The sequence below is a fragment of the Pan paniscus genome, chromosome 2 (assembly GCF_029289425.2).
Source record: "Pan paniscus chromosome 2, NHGRI_mPanPan1-v2.0_pri, whole genome shotgun sequence".
NCBI classification, from domain to species: domain Eukaryota; kingdom Metazoa; phylum Chordata; class Mammalia; order Primates; family Hominidae; genus Pan; species Pan paniscus.
Window position 1 is genome coordinate 174,977,169 of NC_085926.1, and position 22,185 is coordinate 174,999,353.

Here is a 22,185-nt window from a genome sequence, read left to right on the forward strand (position 1 = left end):
AACCATAGTGAAATACTATTTCTCACCTATCAGATTAAAAGACATATATGTATCAAAAAAGACATCATATATACTGTCTGCTAATGGGGAAAGAGGGAACCTCGTATATTGCTGGAAGGAACATAAGATGGCATAATGCTTTACAGAAGGAAATTTGGCAAATTGACATGCACATTTCACGCTCCCATCTAAAAACTTCCACTCTTGAAACAGCTATCTGTGTAATGGAGTAGAATGCAGCTGTAAAACAATGAATAAAGACTATCTCTATGTCCTGCTGTGAAGTGATCTCCAGAATATTTAAGAATACCCATGGATTTGTTTACATTTGAGCAAGATAAACCAAAAATAGTTTGATTTTTAAAACTTGGTTACTTACAAAAGGAGGAAGTAAGAATGTATCTCACTTTGAAGTGATATAAATGTTTCCTATGATTATAAAACAAAATAAAAACAAATATTTTTAAATTCTAAATACTAAAAATAAAATGAAACAAATTGGCCTGGCCCCAGCATAGTGGCTCAGGCCTGTAATCCCAGCACTTTGGCAGGCTGAGGCCAGGAGGATTGCTTGAGCCCAGGAGTTCAAGACCAGCCTGGTCAACACAGGGAGACACTGTCTCTACTAAAAAAAAAAAAAAAAAAAAATCAGCTGGGTGCAGTGGCTCACATCCGTAATCAAGACACTTTGGGAGGCTGAGGCAGGTGGATCACGAGGTCAGGAGACAGAGACCATCCTGGACAACATGGTGAAACCCCATCTCTATTAAAAATGCAAAAATTAGCTGGGCATGGTGGCACGCACCTGTAGTTCCAGTTGCCCAGGAGGCCAAGGCAAGAGAATCACTTGAACAATTGAGGCAGAGGTTGCAGTGAGCCAAGATCACGCCACTGCACTCCGGCTGGGCGACAGAGCGAGACTCCGTCTCGAAATAAAATAAAATAGAAGTTAAAACAATTAGCCAGGCATGGTGGCATGCACCTGTGGTCCCAGCTACTTTGGGAGGCTGAGGTGGGAGAATCGATTGAGCCCAGAAGGTCAGGGCTGCAGTGAATCATGATCAGGCCACTGCACTCCTACCTGGGTGACTGAGTGACACCCTGCTGAAAAGAAGAAAAGAAAGAAAAAGAAAAGAGGGAGAGGGGAAGGGAAGAAGAAAAGGGGAATGGGAGCAGGAATTGGGGAGATCGGGGAGGGGAGGGACAAGCTGACCCAACTATATATCAAATTGGAGGTGGGCAGGGGGGCAGATTACCCATGAGGACTTACTTTAAAACGTAATACTTAGCTGTAATCCCACTGAGACGTGGACAAAAAGAGAAAAATGAAAACAACAGTCACTACTCATACTGGTTAAATATACATTTATAAATATAAAAATATGTATAATTTTATATTATGTTTATTTTCTACATTTACATGTACTTAAAGTACTTATAAAGTACATGTACTTTATGTGTTATTTATACTCTACTTTTGTTTAATACATTATTTTCCATTATGTTTACATATTAACTATTGCATATTATATAACATAAATATATAAATATTCTTTTTCACTAAAAGGAATCAGGACTTTAGAGACATAGCTGATCTGAGGACCAATGAAGGACATGTACAAGATGAGCTTTGGCCAACATCTTGTTTTGTCAGAAAGCAAGGAAGCTACCAGAGAGACAATACTAAAGTCATGTCAGAAAAGACTCAGAAGTCAACTTGAAAAGGCTCTTTTGGCCAAGGGAATGACATCAATAAGAATACAAACTACAGTGCAATAAAACATATCAAATGCTTAAATCCACATGCTCACAATAACTCAAAAAAATCCTCATTTGTTACCTAGAAAGGTATTCAAGAATACTAGAAAGGCTTCCAGGAAACAACTCAGTACTTTGAAAACTGGTAAATAAAAGAAAGAATCATGCATTTCATATGCCTTTCCTGTGCAATCTGTGCCACAAAGTAACGAAATATCTGTTGGGGAAAGTTTCTCTTTATAGAAATGTTACACATAATAAAAGCTTGATATAATTGAATATGAACATTCTCATTGCCCTCATGGAAATAATGGTTCTAGGAATGATCATCAATGTCGCCTACTGTCAGGAATAAAAAACAAACATTGGGTGCTTCTTTATGCAAGCATACAGTAAGTGTCCTTTATCTAAAACGATTGGGACTACAAGTGTTTCAGATTTTGAAATATCTGCAGTATAACGGTTTAGCACTCCCATTGTGAAAATGTGAAATCCAAAATGCTCCAATGAGTATTTCCTTTGAGTGTCGTGTTAGTGCTCAAAAAATTTCAGATGTTGGAGCATTTCAGATTAGAGGTATTCCATCTATACTTAGCACCACCTGTGAAATATTCTGCCACCCCAACCTCCCAAAATAATAAAGGAAAAAACCTAAATTAAGATTAGATTAATCTTAATTCATTAGATGAAGCCTTTAGCTATAACCACCAATTTACAGAAAATATAAGGAAAAGATGAACATTATACTACAGGAATCCAATTAATAAAATACAGAATGTAGAAAACTTCACAGGACAAATAAAAGGGAAAAAATAGGTAGAAGCATAACTATACACAGTAACCAAACATAATGTATAAGTTTTGTTGATTCTGTAAAAACATATTAGGAGCAGTTCAGAAAAATTGAAGCTAAGTAGATAGTTGGTAGTGTAAAGAAATTATTGTCAGCACCTCACACCCATTAAGATGGGCACTAGCAAACAAACAGCAAATGTTGTCCAGTGTGTAGAACCCTGTTGCACTATTGGTAGAAATGTAAAATAGTGCTGCTGCTCTGGAAAGAGTACAGAAGTTTTTCAAGGAAAAAAAAAACCTAGAATTACCATATGATCCAGCAATCCCTCTTCTGAGATCCCAAAAAGAATTCCAGTTCTAAAAAGAGTTGAAATCAAGATGTCAAAGAGATTTGCACATCCATGTTCAAAGCAGGACTATTCATAACAGCCAAAAGGTGGAAGCAACCCAAATGTCTACCAACAGATGAATGGATAAAGAATATGTGGTATGACTTCTATTCAACATAGTACTTACTGGAAGTCCTAGCCAGAGCAATCAGACAAGAAAAGACATCAAGGGCATCCAAATCGGTAAAGAGGAAGGCAAACTGTTGCTGTTTGCTGATAATATAATTGTATACCTAGAAAACCCTAAAAACTCCTCCAAAAAGTTCCTAGAAGTGATAAATGAATTCAGCGAAGTTTCCAGATACAAAATTAATTTACACAAATCTAACTCTTCTATACATCAACAGCAACCAAGTGGAGAATCAAACCAAGAACTCAACCCCTTTTACAGCTATTGTAGTAGCTGCAAAAATAAAATAAAATACTTAGGAATATACCTAACCAAGGAGATGAAAGACCTCTACAAGGAAAACTACAAAACACTGCTGAAAGAAATCACAGATGACACAAACAAATGGAAACACATCCCATGTTCATGGATGGGTAGAATCAATATTGTGAAAATGACCATACTGCCAAAAGCAATCTACAAATTCAGTGCAATTCCCATCAAAATACTACATCATTCTTCACAGAAGGACAAAAAACAATCCTAAATTCCTATGGTATCAAACAAGAGCCCACATAGCCAAAGCAAGACTAAGCCAAAAGAACTAATCTGGAGTCATCACATTACCTGATCTCAAACTATACTATAAGGCAATAGTCACCAAAACAGCATGGTACTGGTATAAAAATAGGCACATAGGCCAATGGAACAGAACAGAGAACCCAGAAATAAAGCCAAATATTTACAGCCAACTGATCTTCGACAAAGCTAACAAAAACATAAAGTGGGGATAGAACACCCTATTCAACAAATGGTGCTGGGAGAATTGGCAAGCCACATGTAGAAGAAGGAAACTGTATCCTCATCTCTCACCTTATACAAAAATCAACTCAAGATGGATCAAAGAGTTGAATCTAACACCTGAAACCATAAAAATTCCAGAAGATAACATTGGGAAAACCCTTCTAGACACTAGCTTGGGCAACGACTTCATGACCAAGAACCCCAAAGCAAATGCAACAAAAACAAAGATAAATTAAGATGGGACTTAATTATTAACTAAAAAGCTTCTTCATAGCAAAAGGAACAATCAGCAGAGTAAACAGACAACCCACAGAGTGAGAAAAAATCTCCACTATCTATACATCCAACAAAGGACTAATATTCACAATCTACAAGGAACTCAAACAAAGCAGCAAGAAAAAAACAAATAATCCTATAAAAAAGTGGGCTAAGGACATGAATAGACAATTCTCAAAAGAAGATATACAAATGACCAACAAACATGAAAAAAATACTCAGTATCACTAAAAATAAGAGAAATGCAAATCAAAACCACAATGTGATGCCACCTTACTCCTGCAAGAATGGCTGTAATCAAAAAATGAAAAAATAATAGATGTTGGTGTGGATGTGGTGAAAAGGGAACACTTACACTGCTGGTGGGAATGTAAACTAGTACAACCACTATGGAAATCAATGTGGAGATTCCTTAAAGAACTAACAGTAGAACTACCATTTGATCCAGTAATCCCACTACTGGGTATCTACCCAGAGAAAAAGAAGTCATTATATGAAACAGATCCTTGTACACGCATGTTTATAGCAGCACAATTTGCAACTGCAAAACTATGGAACCAGCCCATCAGTCAACAAGTGGATAAAGAAATCGTGGTATGTGTATATACACCATGGAATACTATTCAGTCATAAAAAGGAATGGAATAATGGCATTCATAGCAACCTGGATAGAATGAGAGACCATTATTCTAAGTGAAGTAACTCAGGAATGGAAAACCATAACGTTGCATGTTCTCACTCCTAAGTGAGAGCGAAGCTATGAGGAGGATGCAATGGCATAAGAATATACAATGGACCTTGTGGACTAGGGGGAAAGGGTGGGGGATGGAGAGGGATGAAAGACTACACACTGGGTACAGTGTACACTGCACAGGTGATGAGTGCACCAAAATCTCAGAAATCACCACTAAAGAACTTATCCATGTAAGCAACCACCACCTATTCCCCCAAAAACCGATTGAAATAAAAAAAGAATAAAAAAAATAAAGAAAATGCGGTATATACATACAATGGAATCTCATTCTGCCTAAAAAAAAAACAAGGAAATAATGTCACAGGCTACAATACAGATGAATCATCACGAGATTATGTTAAAAAGCAGCCAATCTCAAAAAGACAAATAGTATATGGTGCTACCTATATGAGGTATCTAGCAAACTCAGAAACAGAAATAAAAGGTTGTTGCCAGAGGACGGGCTAGGGGGAGAGGGGGGTGTTGGGAACTTGCAGGCGGGTAGGAGAGGGCGGGTGCTGTTTAATGGGTATACGGTTTTGGTTTTGTAGTGAGCCCAGATCACACCACTGCACTTCAGCCTGGGCAACAGGGTAGATTGTCTCAAAAAATAATAAATAAAAAGTCAAAATAATAATATACACCTGCTGGCCAATGGGTCCTACTAATGCAATATGAGATAATTACATAAAAGTATTTATGAAACATTTTATACAGGAAAGCAGCTATAAATCATGATTAAAGGTGCAATTAGATTTTTTTTTTTTTTTTTGAGATGGTGTCTCACTTGTCACCCAAACTGGAGTGCAGTGGCTTACTGCAACCTCTGCCTCCCAGGTTCAAGGGATTCTCTTGCCTCAGCCTCCCAAGTAGCTGAGATTACAGGTGTGCGCCACCACGCCTGGCTAATTTTTGTATTTTTAGTAGAGATGGGGTTTCACCATGTTGGCCAGGCTGGTCTCGAATTCCTGATCTCTCAAGTGATCCGCCTGCCTCGGCCTCCCCATAGTGCTGGGATTATAGGCATGAGGCACTGCACCCTGCCGTAAAGTGCAATTAGATTTAAAATTACTTGTGTCTAGGTAAAAGAAGAGTGAAGGCAAAAAAGGATGTTATGAATCCCTCATATTATTTTAACAAGAACAATGTTCAGTAAGGGAAAGAAAAATGTTTGAGGAGATGGATATCCCACTTATCCTAACTTGTTCATTTTATATTTATACAAGTATCAAAATATCACATGTACCCTAAAATAAGTACAACTACTATATATCAACTTTTTAAATTTTAAGAGAAAAAAACACTGTTGAGGGTAGGTAGGGAGGTAGTAGAGGTAACTGTATATAATCCCACTAAGCACTCTGGCATTTTCAGAGAAAATAAATATGACATACTACACAGCACAGGTTCAACCCAGATTATTATTGCATTTCTGAGGGTCATGGGAAAACCATACCATTTTGAACCAATACCTACAAATTTACTAGCACATCTGTGCAAATATATAGAAATGGCTTCAGTGTCCTTAGCTAGACTGTAAGCAAGTTTGCTGTAATCTTGGTCTCCTTCATCTCTAACACACACTAACATACATACATACATACACACACACATACACACACTTAAATTTCTGTGATCATGACATTAAAATGATTTCAGAGATTTTCAACAAAACTGACAAACATGTTTGGGATGATCTAATTTAAAATATAGTCTATGAGCGGTTATAAAAACAGTCTATATGAGTAACACATAAAAATTTTTCACTTAAGGATAGGCATTTGTAAGAGATAGGTAGCTTCATGACACCTGTATCTCAGATACCCAACTGGTTTGACTGCCAAGGGAGACGTGCCACAAATACTAAGGATCCGACAACAAAGAAGAGTAACAGGTTTCAAATGTGAACTTCATTTGAACAAAAACTTCATGTGAACAAAAAGCCAAGAGCAGACACTCCAAATACCAAAGTTGATTTACCATGGATCTGTTTCTTTCATGAGAAACTCTAGTGCTCCCTGGGAAACAGATCTAGTGGTTAATGAGTTGCCAGAGCAATCTAAAGACCCCAGCAAGTGCTTTATAAATTAACAAAAACCATGCCATCCTTTGTGCTAGGTAAAGCTTGGCTTGGGGGGTGGGGACATCTTATTTTCTTCAACATCTCCTATCAACCCGAGAGAAAAGAGAAAGGAGAGAGGAGGAGAGGAAAGGGAAGAGGGTGAGCAGGATGCAGAGGAGGAGAACAGGAAGAGGAAGAGGTCAACCTTTTTTCCCCAATAGGAATTCAGAAGAGTTTAAACAGAGAAAATCCTCCTATCAACACACTGAAAAAAATCCATCTCTAATAGGAATTATTTCTGGGAATATTTTCACAAATATCTTAACCACTTATTCTGGTTCTTAACTTTTAATAGTTTTTCTTTCAGACTGATACATCATTTCCCACCAAATTCTATAAACCTCAATCAGTTTCTATGCCTCCCTAATTTAGTGAAAATAAAATTGTTGGTAATGAACTACAGAAAATATTTATAAATGTAAGATGTTATTATTTGATTCTTTAAAAAAGTAAAAATTCATTTATCTTCTATTTATTTATCCCCAAAATACACATCAATATTATTTCGGTAAGAAATTTTTTTTAAGAGAGAATCACTCTGACTTCCAGTTAACAATGATAAGCACTTGACATACAGCTAGAATAAACCTTAGAAAGTAAGTCCAATTCCATCACCTAGGTTTTATAAGAGTACTGCCAAAAGTCAAAGATTCATAGTATATTCAGGAAATAAAGCAAATGCCAGCTCCCACAGAGTCCAGTAGTCTTTCTGCTATATCACATGATTGCCATTTATATTCTACAGTGAAAGCCTTCTTAAAAATCTTTTTAAGTAGATAAGAATGACTCTCCTTAAAATGATTAATTATAACAGGTAGAATCCTAGCCATTTAAATGCACATAACTAAAAAATATTAGGATAAATGCAATACACAAAAACAATCTATTTCAGTGAAATTATGGACAAAAATAGAAGAGCAAAATGCCACTGTTGCATTTTTAACAAGAAAATACTATTCACAAAATATAGCTCATTTGACAAAACACAAGACCATCACGATATAACAATATTTTTCATCCTGATGACCGTAGCTAAGACGTTTTTAAAACTATAGAACACAGAAATCCTCAGCTGGACACGGTGGCTCACACCTGTAATCCCAGCACTTTGGGAAGCTCAGGTGGGCGGATCACCTGCGGTCAGGGGTTCGAGACCAGCCTGGCCAACATGGTGAAATCCTGTCTCTTACTAAAAATACAAAAAATTAGCTGGGCGTGGTGGCGCATGCCTGTAATCCCAGCTACCTGGGTGGCTGAGGCAGGACAATCGCTTTAACCTGGGAGGCGGAGGAGGTTGCAGTGAGCGGAGATCACGCCATTGCACTCCAGCCTGGCCGACAAGAACGAAACTGCGTCTCAAAAAAACATAAAAAAAAAAAAGAAAAGAAAATAGAAATTTTCAAAAGTAGCAATTTTTCCTTTACAAAATATTCAAAAGTTATTTTTAAATACTTTAAACTACATATATTTAAAAAGAATAAAAAATTAAAAAAAAACACTTACTTAGCTTGGGAACACATGTATTTTGTCAAATTGTGAGAAACTTTCAAAATTCTCAAAAGATTCTAAAAACAAGAGAATAAGAAACACTCTGACATTGGGAGTTGGAGAGTCTTACCATTGGCAGTGCATTGATGTGGGGATGTGCAACTGAATATCCGGTCACCGCCAATCACAAGTTGCTGTTGTTGATGCTGAGGAAAAGGAAAGTAAAGTATTCAATGTGCCCTAAAACAAATTCAGTTTAAAAGATTTTCCATACCAAATGTTACATGTTTGAAATATTCTTTAAGGTCCCCACCAGTGAATTTCTTTCTCCCCCAAGTAATTGTTATCATAAACAACAGCAGCAACTTTTGAGTGCTTAATACTTGGCAAGTCTTTAGAACGTTCATAGAGGTTGGCACAGTGAACAAAATGAGACTCAAAGAGATTCATCTGCACACAAGTGGTCTCACCACCAGGCAACTCAACTCATGGAAATATTATTGCATTACGGTCCAACTAGTATGTTCATAATCTATAATCATGGGCCACCAAGAATGGCATAAACTTGCATTCTATATTGTTTAATAATAAAGAGAAATATATCATTGGTTTAGAAACAATTTCAATCAAAACTTATTAACTCTGTTCTCTTCAGACTTTAAACTTTATAGGGCTTATCCAGTTTTCTCAATTGCTAAGTCAGGGCACATTATATTCCACAAACCGTTTGTGTAAATATAAAAGTTAAACTTTGCAGCCAGGCGCGGTGGCTCACGCCTGTAATCCCAGCACTTTGGGAGGCCGAAGCAGGCGGATCACCTGAGGTCAGGAATTCGAGACCAGCCTGGCCAACATGGAGACACCCTGTCTCTACTAAAAATACAAAAATCAGCTGGGCGTGGTGGCGGGCACCTGTAATCCCAGCTACTTGGGAGGCTGAGGCAAGAGAATCCCTTGAACCCAGGAGGCAGAGGTTGCAGTGAGCGGAGACTGCACCACTGCATTCCAGCCTGGGGGACAACAGCGAGACTTTGTCTCAACAACAACAACAAAAAAGTTATACTTCACATACCATGTCAGAGGAGACTCTTAGTTGGAACACTGACCAGTACAGTTTCCACCATGGAGTACAGTTTTCTAAAGAGTAAAATCAAGCTGACACCACAGAAAGGAGTTTACTACGATATATGGGAGGTTTAGCTCCTACACCAATTAGGTGAAGTAAGAAGATAACTAAGTAAATGATGATTATGCCACATACACTATCCCACCAATCCCTGGTGCTTCAAAACAGGGTGTGGGCGTGAGCGCCCAAGGTTTGTTGCCTAGAGGCACTTATGAGCTACTCGGTAGGTCCTTTCTAGCACAGACTGAGGAAATGTTCTTTACACATCATGACTAGATACCACTAGGCTCTGTTTACCTCAAGGTCATTTGTTATGAATGTCGATTATTTCAGTATAAAGTTTTTGTCACTTTTTGAGCTAAAGTTATATAGGGCTACTTGTTATCTAAAAATCAACGGAGCACTTTTGTCACAAAACTTTTTGGCATACATGCATTCAATTTATTTATAAATAATTAACATGTACTACTAAATAATGTGTATTTTAAAACACATACAGGAAGTCAGGCACAGAGACTCATGCCTGTAATCCCAGCACTTCGGGAAAGCTTGAGCTCAGGAGTTCGAGACCAGCCTGGGCAGCATGGTGAAATCCCATCACTACCAAATATACAAAAAATCAGCCAGGCATGGTGGCGCATGGCTGTGGTCCTAGCTACTCGGGAGCCTGGGGCACGAGGGTCACTTGAGCCTGGGAGGCAGAGGTTGCAGTGAGCTGAGATGGCCATGCCACTGCATTTCAGTCTGTGTGATAGAGACTCTGTGTCAAACAAACAAGAAAAACTCCCAACATAAGTAAAAGATAGATAAATTATTTATTTACAGTGCTATAATATTTTTGTTCATAACATTCTACATCCTTAATGTCTTAATGATAGTTTTACATCATTAACTAGTATCTAAAGGTACAACTTAATTGTAGAGCAAAGCTCATCAACACCAACAGTGAATAATGTACTTTTTTTTTTTTTGAGACGGAGTCTCACTGTGTCACCCAGGCTGAAGTGCCATGGGACAATCTCAGCTCACTGCAACCTCCACCTCCTGAGTTCAAGTGGTTCTCCTGGTCTCAGCCTCCTGAGTAGCTGGCACTACAGGTACAAGCCACCACGCCTGGCCAATTTTGGTATTTTTAGTAGAGACGGGGTTTCACCATGTTGGCCAGACTGGTCTCGAACTCCTGACCTCAAGTGATCCACACGTCTCCAACTCCCAAAGTGCTGGGATTACAGGGGTGAGCCACTGCGCTGGGCCAAATAATCTACATTTCAAACATCTTTCTTGATAATCGCTAATTTTTTTCAGACATCTATAAAATGATTAGATAATAGCAAGTGAAGAGTTCATTCTTGTAGTTTAAGTATTGGCTCTGCTATTTTCTTTTTTTTTTCTTTGGTTTTTTTTTTTTTTTTTTTTGAGACAGAGTCTCGCTGTTGCCCAGGCTGGAGTGCAATGGCGCGACCTCAGCTCACCACAACCTCCGCCTCCCAGGCTCAAGTGATTCTCCTGCCTCAGCCTCCCGAGTAACTGGGACTACAGGCACGCGCCACTACACCTGGCTAATTCTGTATTTTTTAGTAGAGACGGGGGTCTCTCCATGTTGGTCAGGCTGGTCCCGAACTCCCAACCTCGGGTGATCCGCCCGCCTCAGCCTCCCAAACTGCTGGGATTACAGGCGTGAGCCACCATGCCCAGCCATGACAATCGCTATTTTTTTTCAGACATTTGTTAAATGATTAGATCATAGCAAGTGAAGAGTTTACTCTTGTAGTTTAAGTACTGGCTCTGCCATTGGCTTGTTTCTTAACTATTTTGGTTTTAGATGCATTTTTTTTTTTTGCAAGATTAAGTCATGAGCCTGTTTTGGTGAGGCTTGGTTAAAACTGGGTAATAAAATCTACAAATCTATGTAATTAAACACAAGTGAATACATGCTGTGTTTTAATTGTGTCCCTCAAATTTCATGTGTTGGAGACTTAATCCCCAAATTCATATGTTGATGGCATTTGGAGGTGGGGCCTTTGAGAGGAATTAGTATTAAGATAAAGTCATCAGGGTGTAGCCCCCATGATGGGACTGGCTGCTTTATAAGAAGAGCAAAAGGGACCTGAGCTGACTCGCTCTTGCCTTCTTGCCATGTGATGCCCTCCAACATGTTATAAAGCAGTAAGAAGGCCCTTCCCACAGGCGGCCCCTCAAGCCTGGACTTTCTAGCCTCTGGAACTATAAGAAATCAATTTATTTTCTTCATAAATTACCCAGTCTATGGTATTCTAATAACAACAGAAAATGGACTAAGACAAATAAACTTACAATACTAAGCTGAAATAATAGCAATTCCAGGAAACAGAACGAATGAATGAATATATCACCGGTGCTTTGCGGAACCTCCACTTTTTCCTCCAAATAGCATTATGTACAATATGTTTCTACATGACTCTCTTATACTAGAACCAAATGAGGGTACAAATTTGAACCCCTGTATTAACCATTAGAATTTTTTTTTTACTTTGAAATGAACATAAATAAATGAACATAGAAACTGACTAATAAGATATGGTACACATATAACACACAAACTTACATACATCTACCTTTATAGAATGCTAAATCAGATCATTCTTCCAGTTTCTTTTTCTAACTTTTCGGACATCAGTGAGTCTCTCATCACCCTCATAGATGTATCTAATCTCAGTTTTCACTAATTACCTTTTCTCTACCTTTGTCTTCATTCATTCATTTAACTTTTCCTATTAATACTACAAGTCCTTAAGGAGAAAGACCACAATAGTGATTTAATAGTTGATGACATGGTTAAAAAGTATTTGATTCTAGGATTTGAAGGGCGAATAAATATGTGAAAAATGGTATACCAACTGCACCTGCAAATTAATCTGGAAAATTTCTAGAAACATACGCAGGGCCATATTTTTTTATTTCTTAGATGTTTTCCTAGTCAACTCATTTACCTATGTCCTAGCCATCATGCAATGCATTTATAAAGCACACCACGTAATTAAAATAAATATCTGAATTTTAAAAGATATAGTGATATACTTTACAAAGGAATTACAAAACTTAAGGTGCATTTAAGATAGTCTGACAATGTATATTGAAACTATTGAAACTATTTGTATTAAAGGAATTCAAGTCCAAAACATGTGTGTCCCATCTATCTGCATTTCTACTTTTACTCAACATTCTCTACTCTCACCACAGCAGATCACTGTGTGCAGTGTTATCTGCACTCTTTGGCTGCCCTGACATTCCTCATTCCTCACCAGAAATGTCCTTCTGACTATGGTTCTGCTCACAAATCTTCCTAACCCTCCTCCAAAGATCAGGCCCAATCAGCTTCCTCCATTAATTATCCACCCCACCATCCAGAGAGAGAAATGAGCCCCAGCTTAATGTATCTCCCTTTCCACAACCGCATAGTGTCTTATTCTTCTATCATGCCTCTCTGATCAAATTTCTAGAGACCCAGGACTGATTTAATCATCTTGCTGTTCCCTAACAGAACTAAGAATAATGCCTTGAACATACATGATTCTTAAGATATATATGCTGATAAAATGTTACAGTGTCTAGATATAGAGAAATAGATATAAACATATTTGAAAATAAAATGCAGTAGAGACTGAATTACTGAACAAATAAATCACACTGGGAAGGAAAAACTCACCAGTGGATTGTTACTTTGAAAATGCTTGAGAGAACCTGGTTATATACCAGTAATTTTAACACCACTTCCAGAAGGTGACCAATAAAGGTGGATCTTCCATCATTAACAAAAAACTCAAGAAGTACATGATCAATCACATTATTAGTGTAAAAACTATCACCTCCTTTGTGTACTACATAAACTAAATATATTTACTTCTTGTAATAAAATAAATGGCTGTAAGGTTTGTGTTTTGTCTCCAAACAAAAAGCTTTGCTTCCAAAAATGTATTTCAGAGCATTTTATCTAAAGTAAACGAAGTATTAATTTTAGATAAGGCTTACAGCATAGAAAGACACTGTTGACTTAGCAGACATCTTCTAAGATCTGCCACCTACACACAGTTAGGAAGTTTTTTTAACATGGAAAAATTCTAGAGAAAAGCAAATGATATATTTTGACTGTTCTTCAAAAATACTACATTGCAGTCTCTAGAAGTAAATTTATTTAATTTATAGATAAGTTTGAAAAGCTAATGGACATTATGGGCCCTTTTCCTAGACAAAGGTACAAACACAATAAAAACGTATTATTTAAGGTATCAATACACTCTAATCTAGAACCTAGTGGTCAGTAACAAGTTCAAGGAAGTATATCTGGTATCCTTAAAAAATAAAATTATTTTGTTTTAATGTACAGAATTTGGGAAAGTCACCCCATGAATTAAGAGAAAAATATAATCCCAGCACTTTGGAAGGCCAAGGCAGGGAGATCACTTGAGGTCAGAAGGTTAAGACCAGCCTGGCAAACATGGAGAAACCTCATCTCTAATGAAAATACAAAAATTAGCCAGGTATGGTGGCAGATGCCTGTAATCCCAGCTACTCGGGAGGCTGAGGCAGGAGAATCACTTGAACCCAGGAGGCAGAGGTTGCAGTGAGCTGAGATCACATCACTGCATTCCAGCCTGGGTGACAGAGCGAGACTCGGTCTCCAAAAAAAAAAAAAGAGAGAGAGAGAGAGAAAGAGAGAAATATATAAGAATTCTACCAGAATTGACCCTGCTTAGAAAGATTTTTATTAAATTAACTCCCAGGAAAAGTCACAGAAAAAGTTCAAATTAAATTGCTTAGCACATGATTGAAAGCACAATTAAGAAAGAAACAAAAACAGTATTACCTCCTAATGGAACAATTAAATATATACATATTTGTAAATCAGAGTTTCAACTGAATCTTCTTAATCCGTTTTACAAAAAGGAATGTTAGTATGTTATCTCCAACAACATACTACGCATACGTCAAAGCCTCTAAGCATTACATCCTCCACTGTCCTCACCCGATCCTCATTTCCCACGGAATTACACATACAGATAATATTCTAGACAGCCAGAAGGTAAGGCAGGTGAAAAGCAGAAGGAGCTATAACAGCAGGGATATCTTAAGTGACCCTGAGATCAGACTCACTGTCAGATCACGCACAGCTTTGCAATTACTGCCTATGTTTTCATTTCCCATTGTTACTTAAGCGATTAGGGGGAAAATGATTCAAAAGTTATCTGACACCAATTTTTAAAAATAAGCTATTCTCAAGACCACATACTCACATAAAGAGAAAACAATTTAAACATGCACTGGTGTCTAATCACCTAATTACTACCTTAGTTGAATTAGTTTCACTGGTAACATCACATGTCATTGAATTTTATGTTAAGATTATACAAAAATAAACTATTGTGCAAGAATAAAACAAAAAACTCTCAAGTATTTCTAAATTTGTCTGTCACAGGGTAAGCAACGCAATTAAAGACAACAGCACAAACTCTCTTACAATGACCCACAGAGTTCTTAAAATTAAAGGTTGGTTTGAACAGTTTCTAATGCTAACATAAGTCAAGTGTATTACTTAGGCACTAACACCTATGCATCAAAAGCTTCCGGTTCACAAACCTTAAGTGATAGGGATTTTGAACATGAGAAAAAGCTTACACTCCAAATTTACGGATACTTGAAAACTAATATAAAAATGTATCTATGATTTTAAGTTATTTTTTCTTTAAAGTGAGTAGAGCATTAATGTGTAACTATAACTAATTGTTTTCCCCAAAATGTTATTAAATTAATGGTGTAACTTACAGTGCCTTTGAAATACCACAGATATGACACTGTTTTCTTGTTTGCATAAAGTTTGATAGCTGCTAAACCCTTTGTTAAAAAAGCAGTTTGGAAGAAAGAAACAAGAGTGGGGGGCCGAAGGAGGGGTGGACCAGTAGAAACAGCAACGAAGATCTAAGAAATAATATGAAGGGGGGATATCAAGCTTTGTTGCCTAAGACCACACAGGTGGGTACACTGGCACTTAAGTTAGAAAAGAAAATTGACATTCCTACATCTTAATAGATTTCTCACTCTTCCTAAGGTTTGAATATCTGATTCAAGGTATTTGGAATTTGAATAGCTACTTAGGCTACAACACACAAATCATTCAGTTGAACACATTTCCAATAGAAATGAGAATGGCTCTGCCAAGAAGACTGTCTTTGATTAGCTCTGTCCTACAGAAATGCCCCAGATTAGAACCTAACTATGACGTGGTGAGCCCCTCACTCAGATGTAATTGGTCTAGGGTAGGATCTACATCACTTGCATTTAAAATCCTCCCCACCCACCCCGTGTCAGTGTGTGGGTGTGTGTGTGCATGTGTGTGATTCCAATGGGGATTGAGAACCACTGGGTGGGGGTGGGAGGGGAGGGAACGGGATGGAGAATTTTACTAGTCAGGTCTAATTATTAACCTAAGGCAGGAGAGTCGCTTCTTTCAAATACTAAATTGCAAAGTGAGAGGTGTTCAGAACTAGAGGGAGAAATATGTTAATACTAGGTCAGACTAAATTCAGTGGTTTATTAATCTAATTTTAAGATTAATGATGACAAACAAAAGATAAACTCAATCTGTCTCCCAAAAATGAACAGAAAAGTAAGGACAATGATAATGAAGACACCACAAACAGAAAGGGGCCTAGAAAGACTTCAAAACATAATAACAAAAAAAAGAAGAAAATGCATAAAAACACATAAAGCCCAAATGAGCCTCAGCTATGTGTGACAAAATTTTAAGTAGTAGGCAGAAGTTATAGAAAGGTATTTTTTTCCTATTCAATATAAAGGGAAACCATCGCACAAATCAATGACGATGTTCAAACAAAATCTGGATATGTGATTCATCAAGGAAGTTCTAGTGGGCACTTAGGCAAATGAGCTGAAGTTTGTTCTACGTGCGCCCCATCCCTTTCTAACTTAGCACTCAAGTGTATTATCAGCGCCAGCACTAGCTTCTGCAGTACCTTTGTGCAAATTAGACTCTAGCAAAATAAATTACAAAAAGGAAGCCACGTGGTATCGGAGGTTAAGAGCCTGGAATTGCAGAGCCACACAGGTGGGTTTGGACTCCCTGGCTCTGACTCTTAGTAACTAGATAACCTCTCTCAGTGCCTTCGCTTTTTCATCCGTAAAATAAGTTAGGAGAGTGGAATAAAAAGTGCTAATCAGTGACTAGCATAGTAATAAGACATAATGCATATTAAATAACAGAAATAAATTGTTATAAAGGAAGCTCCTTCCTCTGTGAAGACAGTCCGCTAACAGGGAAACAGCTTGGCCTGGATTTCAGTGCCCACTTTTCCCTTGGCTGTGTACCTCTGTGCAGGACACAAACTGCCCATTCAGATTCTGCCGTCCTGTGTGCTACAAAGGCTATTGAGTCCAGGTACATTATGTCTTTTAGTGAATTAACACAACAGCATTACTACTAAAAAAAAAAAATTATCATTTATAAAACTTTTTAATTACAACAGATTTGGAGTATGCCCAAACACAGTAGTCATCCTGACTAGCATAACCTCACAGTGATAATGAACACCTTCTCAATGAAGCAGTTCTTCAAACACTCTTCACAACTAAACAGCTTCAATTTTTACTTCGTAATAGAATGCAATAGGCCTCTTTAAAAAAAAAATTAAGAATATGTCAGCAGATAATTACTAAACTGAAAACTGTCATTCTGAAGTGCTTTGGACACACAAAGAATATATACACTTACATTAAACTAGATATTAGGTTCAGAATTCTGAAATGTTATGTTTCTATTTATCCACTACTGATGAACTCAAAGAGTCGCTCTTATGTGTCCTTACTGAAAACATTTCCTTACAGATTCACGTGAAAAAAGGTTTTAAAATTGGTTTCTCTAATTTCATATTTTGAAAGTTGGCATAATCTAGACAGTATCAGCAAATGCTTTTCCTTCAGTAAATTAAAACAAATATTTCATTTAACTACCACATTCCAATCAAAATAGCTGCCAGAAATACATTCATTTATGAAATCAAGGTTGTATGGGTTTTTTTTAGTGGAATATTCTTAATTCTGGAGAATGCCAAGTTCTCATCCGGTGTTGGTTTGCCAAAATGCTTTCAATTTAACTTGTTCACCAAACTTAAAATGATACATTCGAACCAGCAAACACAAGCTGTGTTATCTGCCTGACCCATTCAAGGAGCCACTTCTGGTTCACACACACATAGATACACCATCCGGGGATCATGAAACGAAACTACCTTTCTTAAGATCTCATATATTATATATATTTCAATACAGAAAACTCTCTGTGTGCCCAGCACCCAAGTTACGATAATAAAACACCAACTGAGATTATCTGAATACAACTACTCCATCTTACTTCTCAGTCATTGGCACGCAATGGTCTAAGGCAAACTATGGCCAGTTAGTAGATATTTTTTTATTTTGCAGGCCATTTGGTCTCTGTCACTACTACTCAACTCTGCTATTATAGAGCAAAGTAGCCACAGACAATACGTTAAAAAATGAATGGGCATTACTCTTTCTAATAAAACTTTATTCAAAAAAAAAAAAAGATAACACACCAGATATGGTCCACAGGTCATAGTTTGTTGACTCTGAAGCAATTCCCAGAACCATCCAAATTTCTACAGATCCAGGATAAAGCAAAGAAGCTTTTAGGTTAAATGAGGTAAACATTTTTTTTAATCAAATAAATTAACAGACCAAGCAAAAACACTTACTATTTAAACACTGCCTACTAAAAATATATAACCATTCTATGAAAAGGAAATTTTCTAAGGAATTCAAACATAGTATCTTATGTGGCCCTATATATAATAATGAAGTTCATTAAGAAAATTATGAGTATTAAACTTCAACATTCCTCTGCCATCTTTAGAAACTTAAAAGACAGTGGGGGTAAGAATGGAAAGAATAAGGCTTTCTGTTCTGTTTAAAAACTCAGCTCTTTCACATCATACCCATACAACTATCAGCAAGCCCTCAGTGTCTTCATCTATATAGTGTATTAGACAGCTTGATAACAAGTATGAACATAGTGTTTGGCTTATTGTAAAGAAAATAAACTAGGATTTATAATCCTATTGAATGCCTAAAGGCATTTTCGCATAGAAGTAATACTAGTATCAGTTAATTAAAACTGCATGTATAGTTTAAAAGGGAGCAAAAAGGTTAAAAATAGTATAGTATTAAAAGAACAAAAAGAATCAACTCCCTAAGCAAAAAAATTGTTTGAATTATGAATTTCCATGAGTTTAAAAAATACCAATGGTAAGTATTTTTATTAATGCAAACAACAAAGAAACAGACAATAAAGACACTGGGCTAGCTGAGAGTGGTCCTGGAAATGCGTCCTCTTTGCCAGAGCAAATAGAAGGAAGGAAGAAAGAGAAAACACTGGCCATAAGTTGTGGCAATACTAGCTAATGTTCACCAAGCAGTGATGAGAAGAAATGTTATGCCCATCTTAAAAATTAACAGAAAATGAGCTTGCATTTTAGCTTTTTGATGGGATAAGGATATCTGGATACCAAAAATCACTTCTATAATAGAGATGAAAATGTTATTGTCAAACATGTTTTCTTTTCACATTTTCTAACAATCCTAAATCATAATCTAATTCACAGATAAATATGGGGAAAAAACAAGTAAATTGTATATTTGTAATTAATTTTTAAAAACAAGTTAATAAATAAACAAAATTACATTTAAAATTGTCAATTTCATACCTTTTCTCAATTTTTTAATTGAACATAAACTGAATATGAAAGCAACCAAACATTCAATCAGAAACAAAGAACCTGCACACTAAATGAACTCTCTCCATTAGAAATGCATTAGTTACTCAAGAAAATACAAACTATCAAGCAAGTCCCCTTTAAGAGAATAGGAAGAAATGTAATTTAAAGCCTATGTTTACCTCCAAGACTAAACGGAAGGTTGTTTTGTTTTTGTATTTTGGGATGATTGTAAGATTTGTCCTGCAGTAGACAACAGAACTATGGGAAGAAAGAAGAGCTGGGGAAAGAAAGGAAGAAGGAAGAAAAAACAAACTGTAATTAACCTTTCTACTAGAGATTGTTAACATTAAAAGTTGGCCCTTTACATCGAGTTACTATTAATTCACCAACACTGGGGACAAAACTTACTAAAATACATCAGTAAATAAAACACAGATCCCTGCCCTCTCACAGTTTAAATTCCAGCAGAATTTTGATTAATAAGTAATGTTACAATCATAAATGCTATGAAAAAAGAAAAAGTCCAAGCAGGGTAAAGGGATTCAGAAGTTGGGGGGAAGAGAAGTGAAAGAGGAACCCCTGGGTTGCAATATTAAAGTAGGATGGTCAGAGCCAGAGTTGGTTTGTATTTCAATTGAGAGACAGCAAGATACTCAGGAAGCTTCCTGTATGCTCGATGTTCTGTGTACAGACAATGATGTATGAAGACGTGCCTTGTATCTTGGTGTTGTCCGCTTACTACTGGAAGGCATACCTAGAACACTTCCTTATTCACAAAATACGTCATTTATGTTTTAGTTACTCTAATTTTTTCTCTGCAGTATCGATTTGTGCCTGACGCCTCCTATATATTGTGAAGCTACAACTCCTAGGAGACCTATCAGGCATTATAATTGACATGTTGTATATGGAGGCCATGATAAAAGCTACGAAATGCTAAAGAGAAGATGTGCCAAATCAAAGAAATTCTTAACTGTTACCCAGAGTCTATTCAGTCAAAATATTTTCAGACACACATTCTTACAAAATTAACATCAAAGAACTTCAAAGTTTTTCCAAGACACATGATACAGAAAAACAGAAAAATGTCACTAAAATAGAATGTCTAATGACTTAAGCCCTTCTACAGTTTAGGCAACAATTTGTAAATATCCAGCAAATGCTTACAATGTATCTAGGGCTATATACCCACCATTACGAATTTAAAATACCTGACTAGGTAAAAATAACAAAACACAAACCAGAACTTCTTTGCTTAAGAACCCCTGGTCTTGGTTTTGTGGTTTTTTTTTTCCCTACTGTGTTCACTATTCTTCAGCAGAAGACAAAGAGGAGGCAAAGGATAAATGTCTGTGAAAATGCATACAGCTAGAACTATGAAGACACTAAGCTGAATTTTTTCAATACCTTCTATTGTAAATGCACAGGAATAAATGACAGTATGTCTGTGACTTATGCCTACTATTGTACCTAAAACACAATTCTAGATATGAATAAGAATTAAATGAGATGAGAGGAAGGAGTGGTCAGAACTTAATGAGAACGGGGGGGATATTTTGGGAAGCAGATAAGTGTGAGAACAAAAATCTTACCTCCTCTTCATGAGAGAAAAGAAGCCGGAAATTGTCTAAGGAATACTTCTTCTAGATAGGGTCCAGAAGAGGAAAATATCTTTCACACAAAGAGGATAAAAATGTGTTGTGTATGATTTTCACCCCCTTGATCTCACGTCAAGCAAATCAACAGTTGAAAGGAACTGCTCTAACAACTCAGACTCAACTAGACAAATTCACAAAACCTAAGTAGGCCACACCTGGCATGTGTTTACCGAGAAAGCTACAGGACAGGAAAGGCTAGCAGGGCAGTATCACGCCAGGCACACAACAGGAGGACATGCAATCCAGGAGCTATTGTCTTTGCACCTCTCCCTACTATCATCACCATCACCATATCATTATTCAGGTAGGTATGCAAAGGGCAAAGAATCCACAAACGATACAAAAGTTACCCTGGGTTAGACACACCTGAGTTCCACTGAGAAACCACTATGATTGATTGATTTTTTTTTTTTTTTTTTTTTTTTTAAGACAGAGCCTTTCTCTGTTGCCCAGACTGGAGTGCAGTGGCGCTATCTCGGCTCACTGCAACCTCTGCCTCCTGGGTTCAAGCGATTCACCTGCCTCAGCCTCCCGAGTAGCTGGGACTACAGGTGCACGCCACCATGCCAGGCTAATTTGGGTATTTTTAGTAGAGACAAAATAGCTGTGAGGATCAGTTGAGCCTGGGTTTCACCATGCTGGCCAGGCTGGTCTTGAACTCCTGACCTCAAGTTATTTGCCCATCTAGGCCACCCTAACTGCTGGGATTACAGGCTTCAGCCACTGCGCCAGGCCCACTATCATCTTATAAGCATCTCCTGGTCATATCTTCCAGGGCACCCAATCCACGAAGGATATGCTGTTTTAAGAATGCATCACACCTTCCTGAACCAGATGCAGTTCACGTGTCAGGAATCTCTTTGCCATACCCTATACGGTGGCTGTTAATATTGACATTTCACTTTAGATTTCAGATGAGTCAGAGCTAAACATTAAACCAAGGTCATTTATTCACAGAAAGAGAAAGGGTTTGGGGAACCTTTTACAATTGGCACCTGGGTCCTCATCCCAACTCTGCCTGTAGGGTGCCAGTGGTCTTAGGCCTACAACTCAAGCCTCTTAAGACTCACCACCAACAAGCAATGACAGGGTTTATTGGATTGACTGCTAAGATCCTTTGAAGCCTTTTAAAAAATAAGAAC

The 22,185-nt window shown here is 37.3% G+C and overlaps 1 protein-coding gene across 10 annotated transcripts in view; it reads right to left on the minus strand.

Moving 5' to 3' along the window:
* The window catches only part of TBL1XR1 (TBL1X/Y related 1), a 185,168-nt gene that overhangs the window by 73,634 nt on the left and 89,349 nt on the right, over positions 1-22,185 (minus strand). For 8 of the 10 annotated variants that reach the window (XM_034957741.3, XM_055110699.2, XM_063602606.1 and 5 more), the window contains one exon: positions 8,605-8,680. The exons of the other annotated variants lie outside the window; for them this stretch is intronic. Coding sequence is in view for 1 of the 8 variants with exons in the window: in XM_008957326.3 (XP_008955574.1) it covers positions 8,605-8,680 (76 nt within the window). In the remaining 7 variants the exon portion in view is untranslated. The remainder of the gene's footprint in view (positions 1-8,604; positions 8,681-22,185) is intronic. 10 annotated transcript variants of the gene reach the window in all.